Here is a 19801-nt window from a genome sequence, read left to right on the forward strand (position 1 = left end):
CATGAACAAGAAATTTAAATTCAAAGCCTTGGGGGAACAGGAACCAATGCAGATCAAGGTTAAATATAAACTAAACTTTGTAAAACCACATATATGTCGCAGAGTTTAGGATACTGTTGGTGCTGATATAACATGATAGTTCTGTCCCAATGCAATCTCACATTGTAAGAAAAGCACACAATAGCAGCACCATTTAAGCTAAATCAGCACCATTTAAGCTAAATCAATCAGAATCGCGTTATAGCCAATACAGGCAAGGAAACTTCATGTTCTACATATAACGGTCTAAACTCTTCAATCGTAGTAAAGCCAATTCACGCTGAAGAAAGACACATTGTAGCAGAACCAACTGTAACTGGTTTTCTTGGGGAGTGCAAGAGACAGGAGGCTACCAAGCAATACACTGCAGTAGTCATACTGGATGCGATGAAAGTATAAATAGGTGTGGATGTAGGTTTGCTTGCTGGAATGAACCTTCCAGCTACTCAATTTGTAGCTTTTGAGAGTCACTAATAAATAGGAGTTTCAACAGCAAATGGGTCCTACCCCTGGATTGGGAGGCCCAGATTCAAATACCACCTGCTCCAGTGGTGCATAATATCTCTTAACAGTTTGATTAGAAAAATAGGTGGACTGATACACAGGTGGAGATGGGAACCACCAGAAGTGGAAACAGTACTGATGCTGATCTGGCAACAGATTGCCAAGGTCATGAATAGTCTAGATCTGGCTACAACAATGGCTAAGGAAGGGAACTGAATATCGCTTCGGGGAGTGGAAATTATGGGAGGACGTGAGGAGTTACTGTTACCCAACAGTTGAATTCAGAATCCTTCAAAAGTTAGACGTCAGACAAATCGTCTCGACAGAGGTCACAGAGAATAGAGTTGAGACCAACTGCCTGGGAATGACAAGTGCTGTCCGGCAAGGTTCTATGTTAGTGCTTCATCTATTCACCATATGAATAAAAAAGTTTTAATTAATGGCATAAAAAGCCACATACTTATATTTTCCAATAACACAAATTCATGCTGCATGTAAGAAAGCAAACATTACAAAATGGACAACCTGAATAAATTAACATCAACTTAGATGAGGTAACCATTTTGGATCCAAAAACATACAGTATTTTCTAAATGTAAAAGCTAAAAACATTGGAGATACAAAGCGCTACAAAGATTTCAGGGTCCAGCTGGACAGATCATTACAACATCAAGAACAGGTACTGAAAGTACTCAAAAGAGCATAAAATGCTGTCTTTTATGTCTAGGGGTGCTAAAAAGTCAGGGTGATTAGATCACATTTGAAGTTTCCTGGCAGTCCTTGGTAAGAAGGATATATTGACATTGAAAGACACACAATTTACATTTGACAGAATAAGTTTGGATTCTCACTATATTCAAAGGAAGTATCTACTTGCCTTGCAACTAGGACTGTGAAGGTTCAACAGACTGATTCCGGGGATGAAACAGTTATTATTTGATGAAAGGCTGTGTAAATTGAGCTAAAATCTTCCAGAATTTAGAACCCTGAGAATTCTGAAGGGGCATTACAGGGCAAACAGAGATACCTCAAGCTGGGGAATCTGGAACATAGGCTCAGGGTAAGCGGTTGACCACTTAGGACTTAGCAGAGGATAAATTTCCTCACTCAGGATAATGATTGTCCACAGTTTTCCACCCCAGCGAGTTGCGATGCCCAATATTCACCTTTGAGATAGGCAGATTTCAAGTCTTTTAAGAAACCCAGGGATATATAGAACAACACTGAGGCAAAAGATCAACCATGATTAAATTCAATGAAGGAGTCATTTGGTCTCGTCTTAGTGCTATTTCTTAACTTTGGTTGTGAAGAAATCAATTAACTCCTCTTTGATAATGAAAGGGTTTCATGAAATGGCTAGTGGTTAAAAAAAAGAGACTGAAATTTAGTCTTTGTCCTCAAGGATAATCCTAGAATAAAGTGACAGTTTTAACAGAACAAAGCATAGCAGTGTTTGACACTGTTGAACCAGTTAATGAAAATAGAATGGCCAGACTATAATTAGTTGCAAAAAGTTTGACCTTCCTTTCTCAGACTTGACAAACCAGAGGGGTAACAGAAAAAGAACTGGGGGAAGAGGCTTGCATTTAGTGGGAGCATAGTCAAGGAAAAGTGAGGTTGAAAGCTTCAGATTTGAACAGTAAAAGATAGATTTTCCACAGGAGGATAGTAAAAGTTATGGAATTTGAGGAAGAAGAAAGCCATAATCTTTGGTTCAAAACATAACATGTCCAATTTCAATACCTTAATTCAATTACATGTTAAAGGTTTTACTTCTGATATTATTTTTTAACCTCACACAGAAGATTAACCTAGAAATCGTACATCCTGTTAAAACCAAGATTACCTACTTCCACCTTCATCCAAATGAGACAACTTAATAAATGTACAGATATTAAAGTAAAATTTCAATAATTTTTCTGGCTCAGCATCTATTCCATTATCGCACACAAACCCCATTTGAAGACATACAATTGACCAAATAGTTGAGAAAGACAGCTTTAATTATTTTTGATCTCCATATCTAATCTGCACTGCAAAAGGCAGTCAGTCAATCTGAAGTCAGCTACATAACTTGCAACATTGGAGCAAAATAACCTGTTATTTTGATTGAGATTCTATTAATAAAATGTACAAAAGAACTGTATTTAAGTATCATCCTTCACAACCTTATGATTTGCCAAAGCACTTTTATATGCAGCTAAATAAAGACTACATTTGAAGAGTTCTTAATGTAAGAAAATGTACAATTTGCACACGAGACGCTACTTCATTATTATCTAAAGTAGTTGTAATGTTTCAGGAATATTGATTAAAAGATAAATAACAGAACTCCATGCTCCTCAAACAATGCCATGGAACAAACCTGAATAATAGACGGATACTAATCGTATCTGAAAGATAGTGCTTTAACAGTACAGAACTCCGAACCATGCCCACAACTATAGGCGTGACGTGCAGATGCCGGAGTTGGACTTGGGTGGACAAGGTCAAAAACCAAAAGACACCAAGTTATAGTCCAACACGTTTATTTGAAACTGTTTGATTTTTGACCTACATCTATAGGGAAACATAAGCACAGCTTTCTGGTTCAAAAACAAGCGCACAATGAGTTATCCAAGCCTGAAACCTAATTAATATAAACAATGTTTATAATGAATATTGTTGTTTACAAACTTTAAACATGCTCAATACATTTGTTTGAATGTCTCATCCAACATTCAGACTGGTATGCTTGTTTACCGATCACAAACATGCGAAATGAAGTACAAGATATGGTCAAGTGACCCAGAGCGCACTAATAACAGCTCATTGGTGGCAGGGAAAAGACACAGAATGAGGGGATGGGAGGAGGAGGAGAACTGGAAGAGGAGGTACAGGAAGGTGAGGGATGCCAGGAGGATAGGGCAGAGAGGAGCTGAGGAGCGGATTGGAGGGGACAGAGCATTTGAGATGGAGCCAGCTGAGAGGAGATGATACGGGGTGAAGAGTGCCGGTGATGTGGGTTGGGTAAGAAGTTGACATGAGGGAGAGATGAGATGATGTTGGGGGGGATGACTATTGGAGGGAAGCAGGTGATGATGCGGGGGGGGCGACAGTGCGGGGGGGAGCAATGGTGGGGGCAGCAGTAGAGGAAGGTCAGCGATGGAAAGGGGGGGCAAGTGGCACTGGAAAGGGATAGTGGCGATGGGGGGGGGGGACAGGTGGCAATGGAGGGGATAGCAGGTGACGATGGAAAGGGGGCAGACGGCAATACAGGAGGGGACAGGTGGTGATGGAGAGGGGGGCTGCAGTGAGGGGTGGGGGGTGATGGAGGGACGATGGAGAAGAGGGGGGGGACGATGGAGTGGGGGGGGGAGGGGGGGACGATGGAGTGGGGGGGAGGGGGGACGATGGAGTGGGGGGGGAGGGGGGACGATGGAGTTGGGGGGGAGGGGGGACGATGGAGTGGGGGGGGAGGGGGGACGATGGAGTGGGGGGGGGAGGGGGGACGATGGAGTGGGGGGGGGGGAGGGGGGACGATGGAGTGGGGGGGGGAGGGGGGACGATGGAGTGGGGGGGGAGGGGGGACGATGGAGTGGGGGGGGGAGGGGGGACGATGGAGTGGGGGGGGGAGGGGGGACGATGGAGTGGGGGGGGAGGGGGGACGATGGAGTGGGGGGGGGAGGGGGGACGATGGAGTGGGGGGGAGGGGGGACGATGGAGTGGGGGGGGGACGATGGAGAAGAGGAGGGGAGGGGGGACGATGGGGGGGGGAGGGGGGACGATGGGGGGGGAGGGGGGGCGATGGGGGGGGAGGGGGGGCGATGGGGGGGGGATGGGGGAGGATGGAGAAGAGGGGGGGAGGATGGAGAAGAGGGGGGGAGGATGGAGAAGAGGGGGGGAGGATGGAGAAGAGGGGGGGAGGATGGAGAAGAGGGGGGGAGGATGGAGAAGAGGGGGGGAGGATGGAGAAGAGGGGGGGAGGATGGAGAAGAGGGGGGGAGGATGGAGAAGAGGGGGGGAGGATGGAGAAGAGGGGGGGAGGATGGAGAAGAGGGGGGGAGGATGGAGAAGAGGGGGGGAGGATGGAGAAGAGGGGGGGAGGATGGAGAAGAGGGGGGGAGGATGGAGAAGAGGGGGGGAGGATGGAGAAGAGGGGGGGAGGATGGAGAAGAGGGGGGGAGGATGGAGAAGAGGGGGGGAGGATGGAGAAGAGGGGGGGAGGATGGAGAAGAGGGGGGGAGGATGGAGAAGAGGGGGGGAGGATGGAGAAGAGGGGGGGAGGATGGAGAAGAGGGGGGGAGGATGGAGAAGAGGGGGGGAGGATGGAGAAGAGGGGGGGAGGATGGAGAAGAGGGGGGGAGGATGGAGAAGAGGGGGGGAGGATGGAGAAGAGGGGGGGAGGATGGAGAAGAGGGGGGGAGGATGGAGAAGAGGGGGGGAGGATGGAGAAGAGGGGGGGAGGATGGAGAAGAGGGGGGGAGGATGGAGAAGAGGGGGGGAGGATGGAGAAGAGGGGGGGAGGATGGAGAAGAGGGGGGGAGGATGGAGAAGAGGGGGGGAGGATGGAGAAGAGGGGGGGAGGATGGAGAAGAGGGGGGGAGGATGGAGAAGAGGGGGGGAGGATGGAGAAGAGGGGGGGAGGATGGAGAAGAGGGGGGGAGGATGGAGAAGAGGGGGGGAGGATGGAGAAGAGGGGGGGAGGATGGAGAAGGGGGGGGGAGGATGGAGAGGGGGGGGGGAGGATGGAGAGGGGGGGGGGGAGGATGGAGAGGGGGGGGGGGGAGGATGGAGAGGGGGGGGGGAGGATGGAGAGGGGGGGGGGGGAGGATGGAGAGGGGGGGGAGGATGGAGAGGGGGGGGAGGATGGAGAGGGGGGGGGAGGATGGAGAGGGGGGGGAGGATGGAGAGGGGGGGGGGAGGATGGAGAGGGGGGGGGGGAGGATGGAGGGGGGGGGGGGAGGATGGAGGGGGGGGGGGGAGGATGGAGAGGGGGGGGGGGGAGGATGGAGAGGGGGGGGAGGATGGAGAGGGGGGGGAGGATGGAGAGGGGGGGGAGGATGGAGAGGGGGGGGAGGATGGAGAGGGGGGGGAGGATGGAGAGGGGGGGGGAGGATGGAGGGGGGGGGGACGATGGAGAGGGGGGGGACGATGGAGAGGGGGGGGACGATGGAGAGGGGGGGGGGGAACGATGGAGAGGGGGGGAGGGGGGGGCGATGGGGGGGGGACGATGGAGAGGGGGGGAGGGGGGGCGATGGGGGGGGGAGGGGGGGACGATGGAGAAGAGGGGGGGACGATGGAGAGGGGGGGACGATGGAGAGGGGGGGACGATGGAGAGGGGGGGACGATGGAGAGGGGGGGACGATGGGGGGGGGGGGACGATGGGGGGGGGGGGGACGATGGGGGGGGGGGGACGATGGGGGGGGGGGGAGGGGGGACGATGGGGGGGGAGGGGGGGGCGATGGAGTGGGGGGGGGGCGCCCGGACCGGGGGTGGGGACGACGACGGAGTGTGGGGACGACGGAGTGTGGGGGGGGAAGGGGGACGATGGGGGTGAAGGGGGACGATGGAGTGGGGGGGGGGGAGGGGGACGATGGAGTGGGGGGGGGAGGGGGACGATGGAGTGGGGACGGAGGGGGACGATGGAGTGGGGGGGACGGAGGGGGGGGAGACGATGGGGGGGGAGACGATGGGGGGGGGGAGACGATGGGGGGGGGAGACGATGGGGGGGGGAGACGATGGGGGGGGGAGACGATGGGGGGGGAGACGATGGGGGGGGGAGACGATGGGGGGGGGAGACGATGGGGGGGGAGACGATGGGGGGGGGGAGACGATGGGGGGGGGAGACGATGGGGGGGGAGACGATGGGGGGGGGGGAGACGATGGGGGGGGGGGAGACGATGGGGGGGGGAGACGATGGGGGGGGGGAGACGATGGGGGGGGGAGACGATGGGGGGGGGAGACGATGGGGGGGGGGAGACGATGGGGGGGGGAGACGATGGGGGGGGGAGACGATGGGGGGGGGAGACGATGGGGGGGGGAGACGATGGGGGGGGGAGACGATGGGGGGGGGAGACGATGGGGGGGGGAGACGATGGGGGGGGAGACGATGGGGGGGGGAGACGATGGGGGGGGGAGACGATGGGGGGGGGAGACGATGGGGGGGGGAGACGATGGGGGGGGAGACGATGGGGGGGGAGACGATGGGGGGGGAGACGATGGGGGGGGAGACGATGGGGGGGGAGACGATGGGGGGGGAGACGATGGGGGGGGGAGACGATGGGGGGGGGAGACGATGGGGGGGGAGACGATGGGGGGGGGGATGGGGGGGGATGGGGGGGACGATGGGGGGGGGAAAACGATGGAGTGGGGGGAGGGGGGACGATGGAGTGGGGGGGGGAGAGGGGACGATGGAGTGGGGGGTCGATGGAGTGGGGGGGGAGGGGGGACGATGGAGTGGGGGGTCGATGGAGTGGGGGGGGGACGATGGAGTGGGGGGGGGAGGGGGGACGATGGAGTGGGGGGGGGAGGGTGACGATGGAGTGGGGGGGACGATGGGGGGGAACGATGGGGGGGGGACGATGGGGGGGGGACGATGGGGGGGGGACGATGGGGGGGGGAGCGATGGGGGGGGGGCGATGGGGGGGGGGGCGATGGGGGGGGGGCGATGGGGGGGGGGGCGATGGGGGGGGGACGATGGGGGGGGGACGATGGGGGGGGGACGATGGGGGGGGGACGATGGGGGGGGACGATGGGGGGGGGACGATGGGGGGGGGACGATGGGGGGGGGGACGAGGGTGGGGGGACGATGGGGGGGGGACGATGGGGGGGGGGACGATGGGGGGGGGACGATGGGGGGGGGACGATGGGGGGGGGGACGATGGGGGGGGGGACGATGGGGGGGGGGACGATGGGGGGGGGGACGATGGGGGGGGGACGATGGGGGGGGACGATGGGGGGGGACGATGGGGGGGGACGATGGGGTGGGGGGGGGAGGGGGGACGACGGAGTGGGGGGGGGAGGGGGGACGACGGAGTGGGGGGGGGGAGGGGGGACGACGGAGTGGGGGGGGGGAGGGGGGACGACGGAGTGGGGGGGGGGAGGGGGGACGACGGAGTGGGGGGGGGGGGGAGGGGGGACGACGGAGTGGGGGGGGGAGGGGGGACGACGGAGTGGGGGGGGGGGGAGGGGGGACGACGGAGTGGGGGGGGGGGAGGGGGGACGACGGAGTGGGGGGGGGAGGGGGGACGACGGAGTGGGGGGGGAGGGGGGACGACGGAGTGGGGGGGGGAGGGGGGACGACGGAGTGGGGGGGGGAGGGGGGACGACGGAGTGGGGGGGGGAGGGGGGACGACGGAGTGGGGGGGGGAGGGGGGACGACGGAGTGGGGGGGGGAGGGGGGACGACGGAGTGGGGGGGGGAGGGGGGACGACGGAGTGGGGGGGGAGGGGGGACGACGGAGTGGGGGGGGGGAGGGGGGACGACGGAGTGGGGGGGGGGAGGGGGGACGACGGAGTGGGGGGGGGGAGGGGGGACGACGGAGTGGGGGGGGGGGAGGGGGGACGACGGAGTGGGGGGGGAGGGGGGACGACGGAGTGGGGGGGGAGGGGGGACGACGGAGTGGGGGGGGAGGGGGGACGACGGAGTGGGGGGGGAGGGGGGACGACGGAGTGGGGGGGGAGGGGGGACGACGGAGTGGGGGGGGAGGGGGGACGACGGAGTGGGGGGGGAGGGGGGACGACGGAGTGGGGGGGGAGGGGGGACGACGGAGTGGGGGGGGAGGGGGGACGACGGAGTGGGGGGGGAGGGGGGACGACGGAGTGGGGGGGGAGGGGGGACGACGGAGTGGGGGGGGAGGGGGGACGACGGAGTGGGGGGGGGGAGGGGGGACGATGGAGTTGGGGGGGGGGAGGGGGGACGATGGAGTGGGGGGGGGAGGGGGGACGATGGAGTGGGGGGGGGAGGGGGGACGATGGAGTGGGGGGGGAGGGGGGACGATGGAGTGGGGGGGGGGGAGGGGGGACGATGGATTGGGGGGTCGATGGAGTGGGGGGGGGGAGGGGGGACGATGGAGTGGGGAGGACGATGGAGTGGGGGCCGATGGGGGGGGGGGGACGGATGGGGGGGGGGGGACGGATGGGGGGGGGGGACGGATGGGGGGGGGGCGACGGATGGGGGGGGGGGGACGGATGGGGGGGGGGCGACGGATGGGGGGGGGCGACGGAGTGGGGGGGACGACAGAGTGGGGGGGACGACAGAGTGGGGGGGACGACAGAGTGGGGGGGACGACAGAGTGGGGGGGACGACAGAGTGGGGGGGACGACAGAGTGGGGGGGACGACAGAGTGGGGGGGAGGGGGGGACGACGGAGTGGGGAGGGGGGGACGACGGAGTGGGGAGGAGGGGGGGACGACGGAGTGGGGGGGAGGGGGGGACGACGGAGTGGGGGGGAGGGGGGATGACGGAGTGGGGGGGAGGGGGGATGACGGAGTGGGGGGGAGGGGGGGACGACGGAGTGGGGGGGAGGGGGGGGACGACGGAGTGGGGGGGAGGGGGGGGACGACGGAGTGGGGGGGAGGGGGGGGACGACGGAGTGGGGGGGAGGGGGGGACGACGGAGTGGGGGGGAGGGGGGGGGGACGGAGTGGGGGGGAGGGGGGACGACGGAGTGGGGGGGAGGGGGGGGACGACGGAGTGGGGGGGAGGGGGGGACGACGGAGTGGGGGGAGGGGGGGAGGGGGGACGACGGAGTGGGGGGGGAGGGGGGACGACGGAGTGGGGGTGAGGGGGGGGGAGGGGGGACGACGGAGTGGGGGGGGAGGGGGGACGATGGAGTGGGGGGGGGAGGGGGGACGATGGAGTGGGGGGGGAGGGGGGACGATGGAGTGGGGGGGGGGGAGGGGGGACGATGGATTGGGGGGTCGATGGAGTGGGGGGGGGGGAGGGGGGACGATGGAGTGGGGAGGACGATGGAGTGGGGGCCGATGGGGGGGGGGGGACGGATGGGGGGGGGGGGACGGATGGGGGGGGGGGGACGGATGGGGGGGGGGCGACGGATGGGGGGGGGGGACGGATGGGGGGGGGGCGACGGAGTGGGGGGGACGACAGAGTGGGGGGGACGACAGAGTGGGGGGGACGACAGAGTGGGGGGGACGACAGAGTGGGGGGGACGACAGAGTGGGGGGGACGACAGAGTGGGGGGGACGACGGAGTGGGGAGGGGGGGACGACGGAGTGGGGAGGAGGGGGGGACGACGGAGTGGGGGGGAGGGGGGGACGACGGAGTGGGGGGGAGGGGGGATGACGGAGTGGGGGGGAGGGGGGGACGACGGAGTGGGGGGGAGGGGGGGACGACGGAGTGGGGGGGAGGGGGGGGACGACGGAGTGGGGGGGAGGGGGGGACGACGGAGTGGGGGGGAGGGGGGGGGGACGGAGTGGGGGGGAGGGGGGACGACGGAGTGGGGGGGAGGGGGGGGACGACGGAGTGGGGGGGAGGGGGGGACGACGGAGTGGGGGGAGGGGGGGAGGGGGGACGACGGAGTGGGGGGGGAGGGGGGACGACGGAGTGGGGGTGAGGGGGGGGGAGGGGGGACGACGGAGTGGGGGGGGAGGGGGGGGACGAGGGGACGACGGAGTGGGGGGGAGGGGGGGACGACGGAGTGGGGGGGAGGGGGGGGACGACGGAGTGGGGGGGAGGGGGGGGACGACGGAGTGGGGGGGAGGGGGGGACGACGGAGTGGGGGGGAGGGGGGGGACGACGGAGTGGGGGGGAGGGGGGGGACGACGGAGTGGGGGGGAGGGGGGGGACGACGGAGTGGGGGGGAGGGGGGGACGACGGAGTGGGGGGGAGGGGGGGACGACGGAGTGGGGGGGAGGGGGGGACGACGGAGTGGGGGGGGAGGGGGGGACGACGGAGTGGGGGTGAGGGGGGGACGACGGAGTGGGGGGGAGGGGGGGACGATGGAGTGGGGGGGGAGGATGGGGGGGACGATGGAGAGGGGGGAGGGGGGGACGATGGAGTGGGGGGGGAGTGGGGACGATGGAGTGGGGGGGAGGGGGGACGATGGAGTGGGGGGGAGGGGGGACGATGGAGTGGGGACGATGGAGGGGGGGACGGTGGAGGGGGGGTCGATGGGGGGTGGGGGGACGATGGGGGGGGGACGATGGGGGGGGGGACGATGGGGGGGGGGACGATGGGCGGGGGGGGGACGATGGGCGGGGGGGGGAGCGACGATGGAGTGATGGTGGGTTCTCTGGCGGGACGGGGAGGAGCTAATGGGGGAAAGAGTCCTTGACGCAGCGAGGGTCAGGGGAGGAAAACGGGACAGTTGTTTTTCTTTTCTCTCACCTGTACCGCCTGAAGGATGGCCCCGCACTTATCTCTCACGTCGCTGAAGGGACACCTTTGGGAGAGCACCAGGAGCCGCACCAGGTGGTGGTCGAGGCCGTCGAGGGGGCGTAATGCAGCGGCGGCCGGGCCGTGGACCGGAGCGGGCGGCGGGGGTTTGCCGTTAGTCGGGCCGGCCTTCTCGGACAAGCTGAGCACCAGCTGCCGGACCCCGTCCAGCGCCACTTCCCGCAGGTTGGCGTCCCTGCTGCACAGCCCGTCCCACCGGCCAGCACCATCACCGTCTTCCATGTGGAGAGAAAATTCCAGTCAGTGAGTCAGAAACTTCCAGAATGTTCCCGCTCCGGCCCCTTCTTCACTCCAACTTCAGAAAGATCCCGAGAATTGATCCTCACCGACATGTACAATATCTCCACAAAATAAAAACCCGCTTTAAAAGGTACCGCTTAATATTCTCCCAAAACAACTGTCAACGCGACATAACGGACCGAAATGCGTTGGTGGAGACTAAGTAATTTGAAAAAAAACGTCTTGCGGGGTCAGATATTAATAAAAATAAACTTGATTCCCGGTTCGCCGTTTCTGAATTGGAGTTTCTTTAATAAAATAAACTCTCCAGCCGCTTCATGTTTCTGCAACCAAGCTTGATTTGCCCTCCGGCAGATCGACAGTCGCGGCTACCCAATCGATTGCCGCTCTAGCCACCGTTCTGCCCGCCTTACAACTCCTTCGGCCAATCGGAATCCGCCATTGGCCTCATGCCGGAATCATCAGGTTAGGTTGTTGTCCTCGCCCCTGACAAACCGTCCGGTTATTGCGCGTGCGCAGTACGTGCCGTTTGCCCTCACTTCCCAATGCTCGATGGGGGTCGTAGTTCTCTTTGAAACTGAGGCTACAGACGAAACAGCTATGAGCTGGGGATAGAAACTACATGTCCCAGAGGTTTTAACGTTCAATGGGGTGAAGCGATGACAGTGCAGCCTGCTCTTTTCACTGTCACTTGTTTATCAAAGTCAGAACTGATTTTGGTGAGTCAGGCGAAGGAAAACGGACTGTAAATACTGTATTACAGAAAATAACATAAATCTCTGCCAAGGAGCATCGTTAGGAGTGATAGCATTTCAACACACTACTTAATGAATGCTTACTATGGCACTGGTTTACAAAGAGAGGTCCTTTCGAATTTTATTATAGTCGTAGTAATACTAAAAAAATGATCATCAGTTTTTAGACATGAATATGGGAAGTATGGTTACTAAGTTTGCACCAAAATTGGTGGTGTAGTCGATAGCCAAAAAGGTTACCTTAGAGTACAATGAGACCTTCATCCAATGGGCCAGTGGCAGATAGAGTTTAAATAAATGTGAGGGACAACATTTTGATCAGGTAAATTGGGTAATGGCAAAGTCCTGGTGAGTATTGCCAAAGATTCTTTGAAAGTAGAGTCGTAGGTAGACAGTAGGCCGGTGGGACGGGCTGTGCAGCAAGGACGCCAACCAGCAGCATTTGGTACATTTGCCTTTATTAGTCAGTGCATTGAGAATAGAGGTTGGGAGGTCATGTTGCAGCTGTACAGGACAATAGTTAGGCCACTTTTAGAATACTGTGTTCAACTCTGGTCACTCTGTTATGGGGAAGATGTTGTGAAACTTGAAAGGGTTCATCAAAGGTTTACAAAAATGTTGCCGGGGTTGGTGGGTTTGAGCTATAGGGAGAGGCTGAATAGGCTGGGCTATTTCCCTGGACCATTGGAGGTTTGAGGGATGACCTTGTAGAGGTTTATAAAATCATGAGGGGTAAGGAGAGAGTGAATAACCAAGGTCTTTTCGCTGGGGTAGGGGAGTCTGAAACTGGAGGGCATAGGTTTAAGTCAAAAAATGTGGCTCTGGAAAAGCACAGCTGGTCAGGCAGCATCCGAGGAGCAGGATAATCAACATTTTGGGCATAAGCCCTACATCAGCAATGTGGGGGGAAGGGGACTGAGAGATAAATAGGGTGGGGGTGGGACTGGGGAAATGTAGCTGGGAAGGTAATAAGTAGATGGAGGTGGGGGTGTGATGGTGATGGTGAGGGGGAGAAGGAGAAGTAGGGAAGGAAAATAGACATGTCAGACAGTTCAAGAGGTGGTGCTAAGTTGGAGGGTTGGATCTGGGATGGGGGTGGAGGGGAAATGAGGTAACTGCTGAAGCCATGTGGTTGGAGGATTGCAAGGCAGAAGGTGAGGCATACTTCCTCCAGGTGTCGGGTGGCTTGGATTTGGCAGTGGAGGAGGCCCAGGACTTGCATATCCTAGGTAGAGTGGGAGGGGAAGTTGAAGTAGTTGGCCACAGGGCAGAGGGGTTGTTTGGTGCGTGCATCCCAGAGATGTTCCCTGAAACGTTCCACACGTTTGTGTAGATTCAATTCAATTCCCTGCAGTATGGACACAGGCCCTTTGGCCCAATAAGTCCGCACCTACCCTTCAAAGAGTAACACAGCCAGACCCATTCCCCCAACCAATATTTACCCCTAACTAATGCACCTAACACTATGGGCAATTTAGCATGGCCAATTCACCAGCCTGCACGTCTTTGGATTGTGGGAGGAAACCCACGCAGACACGGGAAGAATGTGCAACCTCCATACAGATGGTCCCTCGAGGCAGGAATCGAACCCGGGTCCCTGGCGCTGTGAGGCAGCAGGGCTAACCACTGAGCCACCGTGCCCATGGCATCCGGTCTGCCCAATATAGGGAGAGCACATCGAGAGCAACGGACATGGTAGATATGGTGTTTGGATGGACAGGAAAATCTCTGCCAGATGTGGAAGGATCCTTTAGGGCCTTGGACGGAAGTGAGGGTGGGGTGGTGTGGGCACAGGTTTTACACCTCCTGTGGCGGTAAGGGAAGGTGCCGGGAGTGGCAGGTGGGTTGGTGGGGGGAGGGAGGTGGGGCGTGGACCTAACAAGAGGGAAATGGTCTCTACAGAATGCTGATAGGGTTGAGGAGGAAAATATATCTCTGGTGGTGGGGTCTGATTGTAAGTGGCAGAAATGGCAGAGGATAATGCGTTGTATCCATAGATTAGTAGGGTGGAAAGTGAGGATTGGGGACTTGTTGCCTTTGGAAGGGTGGGGGAGCAGGAAGTGGAGGAGATGTGCAATCTCCAAGGAAGTGAAAGATTCTAGGGTAGATAGGAATGAAGATGAGGTAAAAGATCAGATCAGGAGATGGCCTCCTTCTTCAAAGACCGCAATTTCCCCCCAGACGTGGTCGACGATGCCCTTCACCGCATCTCCTCCACTTCCTGCTCCTCCGCCCTTGAGCCCCGCCCCTCCAACCGCCACCAGGACAGAACCCCACTGGTCCTCACCTACCACCTCACCAACCTCCATATACAGCGTATCATCCGCCGTCATTTCCGCCACCTCCAAATGGACCCCACCACCAGGGATATATTTCCCTCCCCTCCCCTATCTGAAAAGACCACTCCCTCCGTGAGTCCCTCGTCAGGTCCACACCCCCCACAAACCCAACCTCCACTCCCGGCACCTTCCCCTGCAACCGCAAGAAATGCAAAACTTGCGCCCACACCTCCCCCCTTACTTCCCTCCAAGGCCCCAAGGGATACTTCCATATCTGCCACAAATTCACCTGCACCTCCACACACATCATTTATTGCATCCGCTGCACCCGATGTGGCCTCCTCTATATTGGGGAGACAGGCCGCCTACTTGTGGAACGTTTCAGAGAACACTTCTGGGACACCCGGACCAACCAACCCAACCACCCCGTGGTTCAACACTTCAACTCTCCCTCCCAGTCCACCAAGGACATGCAGGTCCTTGGACTCCTCCATCGCCAGACCATAGCAACACGACAGTTGGAGGAAGAGCGCCTCATCTTCCGCCTAGGAACCCTCCAACCACAAGGGATGAACTCCGATTTCTCCAGTTTTCTCATTTCCCCTCCCCCCACCTTATCTCAGTCAAATCCCTCGAACTCAGCACCGCCTTCCTAACCTGCAATCTTCTTCCTGACCTCTCCGCCCCCACCCCACTCTGGCCTATCACCCTCACCTTGACCTCCTTCCACCTATCGCATTTCCAATGCCCCTCCCCCAAGTCCCTCCTCCCTACCTTTTATCTTAGCCTGCTGGACACACTTTCCTCATTCCTGAAGAAGGGCTTTTGCCCGAAACGTCGATTCTCCTGCTCCTTGGATGCTGCCTGACCTGTTGCGCTTTTCCAGCAACACATTTTCAGAAAAGATCAGATCAGCCATGATCTTATCAAGTGGTGGGGAAGTCACAAGGGGACTTTGTTCTCTGTTCATGGTTGTACATTCATCCACTTTTTCTTCAGTTGGTTACTGTGAGAAATAATAAGTTAGATCATACAGGACTCAGAGAGTTTGCAAATTGTACGCATATTAGCTTGACCGTCGGAGACAAAGGGCTGGAGGGTTGTTTTTTCAGATTGGAATCCTGTGTCCAGTAGTATTCTGTGGGGATTGGTACTGGGTCCACTTTTGTTATTAATTTGTATAAACGTTTTGGATGGGAATTTAGGAGGCATGTTTAGTAAGTTTGCAGATGACACCAAAATTGCTAGTTATAGTCAAGTACGAAGGTTATCTAAAATTACAGAGATCTTGATCAATTGGGCCAATGAACTGAGGAGTGGCAAATAGAGTTTAATTTGAATAAATGAGAACTATTACATTTTGGTAAAAAAAACAATGACAGGGCTTATACAATTAATGGTAGGGCCCTGGGGAGGGTAGTATCATAGAGAGATCCGGGGTTTAGACACATAATTCTGTGAAGTTTGCATCAGAGGTAGACAGAGTGGTTAAAAAAACGTTTAACATTCTTGCCTTCATTGTTCAGACCATTGAGTATAGGAATTGGGACATTATGTTGAGATTGTACAGGACTTTGGTGAGGCCACCTTAAGTACTGTGTACAGTTCTGGTCACCGTGCTAGAGAAAGGTGATTATTAAATTGAAGAGGATTCAGAAAAGATTTATCAGGATGTTGACTATTTGAGTTATAAGGATAGGCCTGAACATTTTTTTCACTGAAGCATCGGAGGTTGAGGTGTGACCTTACAAAGGATTATAAAATGATGAGGGGCATAGATAAGGTGAATAGCAAAGGTCTTTTTCCCTGCGGTAGTGTGTTCAAAATTAGGGGACATATTTTGAAGAGAAGATTTAAAAGGGAGCTGAGTGGTAATGTTTTAACACAGTGGTTTGTGTGTGAAATTAACTGCCAGAGAAAGTGGTGGATGCAGGTACAGTTAGAGCATTTAAAAGACATTTGGAAAGCTACATGAATCAGAAAGGTTAAGAGATATGGGTCAAATGCAGGAAAGTTTTAATTTGGGAAATTTGGTCAGCATGGACAACATGAAATCAATTGTTAAAGTTCACTTGAGAATGTAACTTTTAAAAACGTTTTGCGATTTACATTTGAAAGAACTGAAACCAACATGGTCATTCTAAAAGATGAGAGACTTAATAAACAATCCAGATCTTTTTCAATATATAATTTCAGTTACATCACACTGTAAACTTGTGCTATAAATTCTGTGTCTTATGATCTTATACTCCACAACCACCTGATGAAGGAGCAACGCTCCGAAATAAACCTTTTGGACTATAATCTGGTGTTGTGTGATTTTTAACTTTGTACACCAAATATGGCATCCCAGGCAAAGCTTAACAAAGTTGATTACCTTGGTACAAAAACTTATTTGCAGATGGAAAGCTGCTTCTGACAAGGCCAGTATGCAATCTGTCACAAGAGGCAGGTGAAGCTTGGAAAGTCAAAGTCAGAGATGGCATTTGGAGGTTTGTTCTTCCCATCAATGCCTTGCTTCTGTTTTTGCCAATGTTCCTGAAGTTGTATTTTCACAAACAAGCCTTTTTTTGGTCAGTAACAAGCTATTGCTACAATGTCTTGTTAATGGAGGACTCATGTAGTCCACATTAGTGCATATATAATATATATTACAACGCATCAATAATCATGACTGAGTTTATTGTCCTCATTGTCAGTAGGATTTGTCATATGCAAGATGAATTCGAAAACTTAATTTTTAAAAAAATATGCTAATTGCTTAAGCTTCTATTCCTCATTCCATTAACATGTCTTTAATATTGATTACAAATTACATCACATTAAAGAATACCCTAATGTCAAGTATCCAAACTGTAAATTCCTGACCTCCCAGAACAGTTGCCTTGTGTTCCGGATCCAGTTTCATTTGAGATCCCCTCTGCCCTCGCCCCTCCCCAGCTACAGCCTGCTCTTCTCATTTGTTTAAATTCACACAGGGCCAGGTTATAGTCCAACAGGTTTATTTGGAAGCATTAGCTTTTGCAGCACTGCTCCTTCATCAGGTGGTTGTGGAGTATAAGATCATGACACACAGAATTTATAGCAAAGGTTTACAGTGTGATGTAGCTGAAATTATAAATTGAAAAAGACCTGGATTGTTTGTTAAGTCTCTAAAACAAGTCACAGAATCTTACATAGATTCATGCAGTTTTTGAGCAAAATAAAAGTAATTCTGCAAGTACAAATTCACCCCACAAACTTATATGTGTATGTGTGCATATGGGTGTGAGGGGGCGGGGGTTATGAGATTCTGTGTGTGTGTATGTGTGAGTGAGAGTGTAAAGGAGTATAAGTCTGTGAGAGGGTGCGTGTGTGTGTATGTGTGAGCATTATTCAGTTTTATCTTTTAGTTTTCCTGAATCTTATTGGAAGCACAAATTTCATCCTTCATCATCACTTCAGCATTTTCTTGGAGAAAGGTACAATTGAACCTTTCTCCAAGAAAATGCTGAAGAGATGATGAAGGACAGTTGTAGGCAGGCAAAGAGATGATAGATTTCGCACCATTTTTCAACCAAATTCAGATAGGCTTATTTTGAGGTGTTTTAACTCATTGAGTGTTGTGACTGTAACCAAATTACATTAGAAGATTTTCTTGTAAGTTTAAAAAGGAGCGGAACTAAATGCTTATTTTTTTAACATCTGAATGTATTCACACAGTGCCCACTCTGAAACACATGCAATAAAAAGGTGATTAGAAGGTGAAGAAGTAATATGCACTTAGACTTTCAAAGGAACTCCAAAAATTTACTGTTTCCTTTGACTCTTTTAAGATAGAAGCTTGAAATGTCCCTTATTCATTGACTAAAGAAAGGACATTTGGAAGTTTCATTAATTAATTCATGGTGGTTTACTGCTGTAGGTTTCTGGCTCTTTCTGTTAGTGCTGTGGAATCTCTGTAGCTAAAATCTGGGGTACTTTTTCAAAAACAAATAAGAGAATAATCCTACTTTTCGGCCTAGTGAGACTAGGCAGTCTCTTTCATTTTCTTGGCTGGGTCTTTCCCTCTGATTGACTGATATTCAAAATCTGTCTTAATGAATGTTCCTTATCACAAACTGGACTCTGTCAGTTAATCATAGTATTGGTTTATCCATAGTCCACGCCAACTGACTTTCCACTTCTTTTCTCCTTTAAGGCCAACCACAAGCACCTTTAACGTATTAAAATATTCCAAGGTACTTCACAGGAACATAATGAAACAAAATACAACACTGAGTGATAGAGGAGATATTCAGCCAGATGACCGAATGCTTGGTCAGAGGTAGGTTTTAAGGAGATTTTAAAAGCAAAGTAGAGTGAATCTCACCAATACTGGAGTCAATTAAGGTTAGACTATTGCACCAACCCTCCATTTTCCTAGCTGCAACAGAGCATCGTGCCTCTAACACAAATTACCCACAGGTGTAGAGATGATCTGGAAAATTGTTCAACACATGTCACTTCAATGCCAACCCAAAATCACTCAAACCACTGCATTTTCAAATGTCACTGAATCCAAGTTATTGAACTTAAGTGCGAAGATGATGCTTCTCCAGGTCATTGTAAACTCCTCACAAGCATAGGGTGGCACGGTGGCATAGTGGTTAGCACTGCTGCCTCACAGCACCAGAGACCTGGGTTCAATTCCCACCTCGGGCAACTATCTGTGTTTGCACATTCTCCCCGTGTCTGCGTGGGTTTCCTCCCACGGTCCAAAGATGTGCAGGTTAGGTGAAATTGGCCATGCTAAATTGCCCGTAGTGTTAGGTGAACGGGTAAATGTAGGGGAATCGGTCTGGGTGGGTTGCTCTTCGGAGGGTTGGTGTGAACTTGTTGGGCCGAAGGGCCTGTTTCCACGCTGTAAGTAATCTATTCTAATCATATGACAAAATGGGTCTTTCTCTAAACATCTTGAAACCTTAGGTTCTCTTTCAATCAGTTCCCACATTCCTACACATCCCCCTATTTATTTCAATCTATGAGATACCTGGAAAATTTGGAGCACTTTCTGTACCTTGGGAACCCCTTCTCAACCAAGGTAGGCAGAAATGATGAAATTCATCATTGCCTCTGAGATGCAATCTTTGCTGGCTAAGGAAAAGAATATTTCAGAACCAGAATTTCAAACCCAAGTAAAAGTCATGGTTTACCCAGCAGCAGTGATTCCCATACTCCTATATACTTTTAGCACATCTGGTCAACCTTAAAGTACTGGCGAAGAACCATCACTAGTAACTTTATAAAGACAAAGCAGACAGTCTAAGAACAGCTCCCTTTTCCAGTATGCTCAGCATCAAAGTATTAATCATGCAGAGTCAGCTGTGCTGAATGAAGTTCGTTGCTCATACATCTGACACTAGACTCCCAAAACAAGGCTTTCTCTCAGAAACAGTCACAATGTGGATACTCCTAAGAGGATAGTGGAAATACATAAACGGATGTCCGAGAAGCATGCCTGAAGAGATCAAACATTCTCATTGATGTCTGAGGGTCTGTGGCTTGCAGCTGACCAAAATGAAAAGTGAAACAATCATAGAATTCCTACAGTGTGGAAACAGGCCACT

The 19801-nt window shown here is 54.8% G+C and overlaps 2 protein-coding genes across 5 annotated transcripts in view; one reads left to right on the top strand and one right to left on the bottom strand.

Moving 5' to 3' along the window:
- sesn1 (sestrin 1) overlaps window positions 1-11370 on the bottom strand; it is a 126011-nt gene extending 114641 nt beyond the window's left edge. The window contains 2 exon segments of the mRNA XM_043687097.2: window positions 10871-11133; window positions 11136-11370. Coding sequence (XP_043543032.2) covers window positions 10871-11133; window positions 11136-11148 — 276 coding nt within the window. The 5' untranslated portion in view covers window positions 11149-11370.
- A 141-nt stretch (window positions 11371-11511) lies between these two features.
- The window catches only part of cep57l1 (centrosomal protein 57, like 1), a 70762-nt gene continuing 62472 nt past the window's right edge, over window positions 11512-19801 (top strand). For 3 of the 4 annotated variants that reach the window (XM_043687096.2, XM_087982954.1, XM_087982949.1), the window contains exon 1: window positions 11512-11644. The gene's annotated coding sequence lies outside the window, so the exon portion shown is untranslated. Of the gene's footprint in view, window positions 11645-18428; window positions 18520-19801 lie in introns of those variants that run through there. The other variant, XM_087982946.1, reaches the window with a different exon arrangement.

The sequence above is a fragment of the Chiloscyllium plagiosum genome, unplaced genomic scaffold (genome assembly GCF_037043375.1).
Source record: "Chiloscyllium plagiosum isolate Xiang-an unplaced genomic scaffold, Cpla_swu_hap1 HiC_scaffold_3, whole genome shotgun sequence".
Taxonomy (NCBI): domain Eukaryota; kingdom Metazoa; phylum Chordata; class Chondrichthyes; order Orectolobiformes; family Hemiscylliidae; genus Chiloscyllium; species Chiloscyllium plagiosum.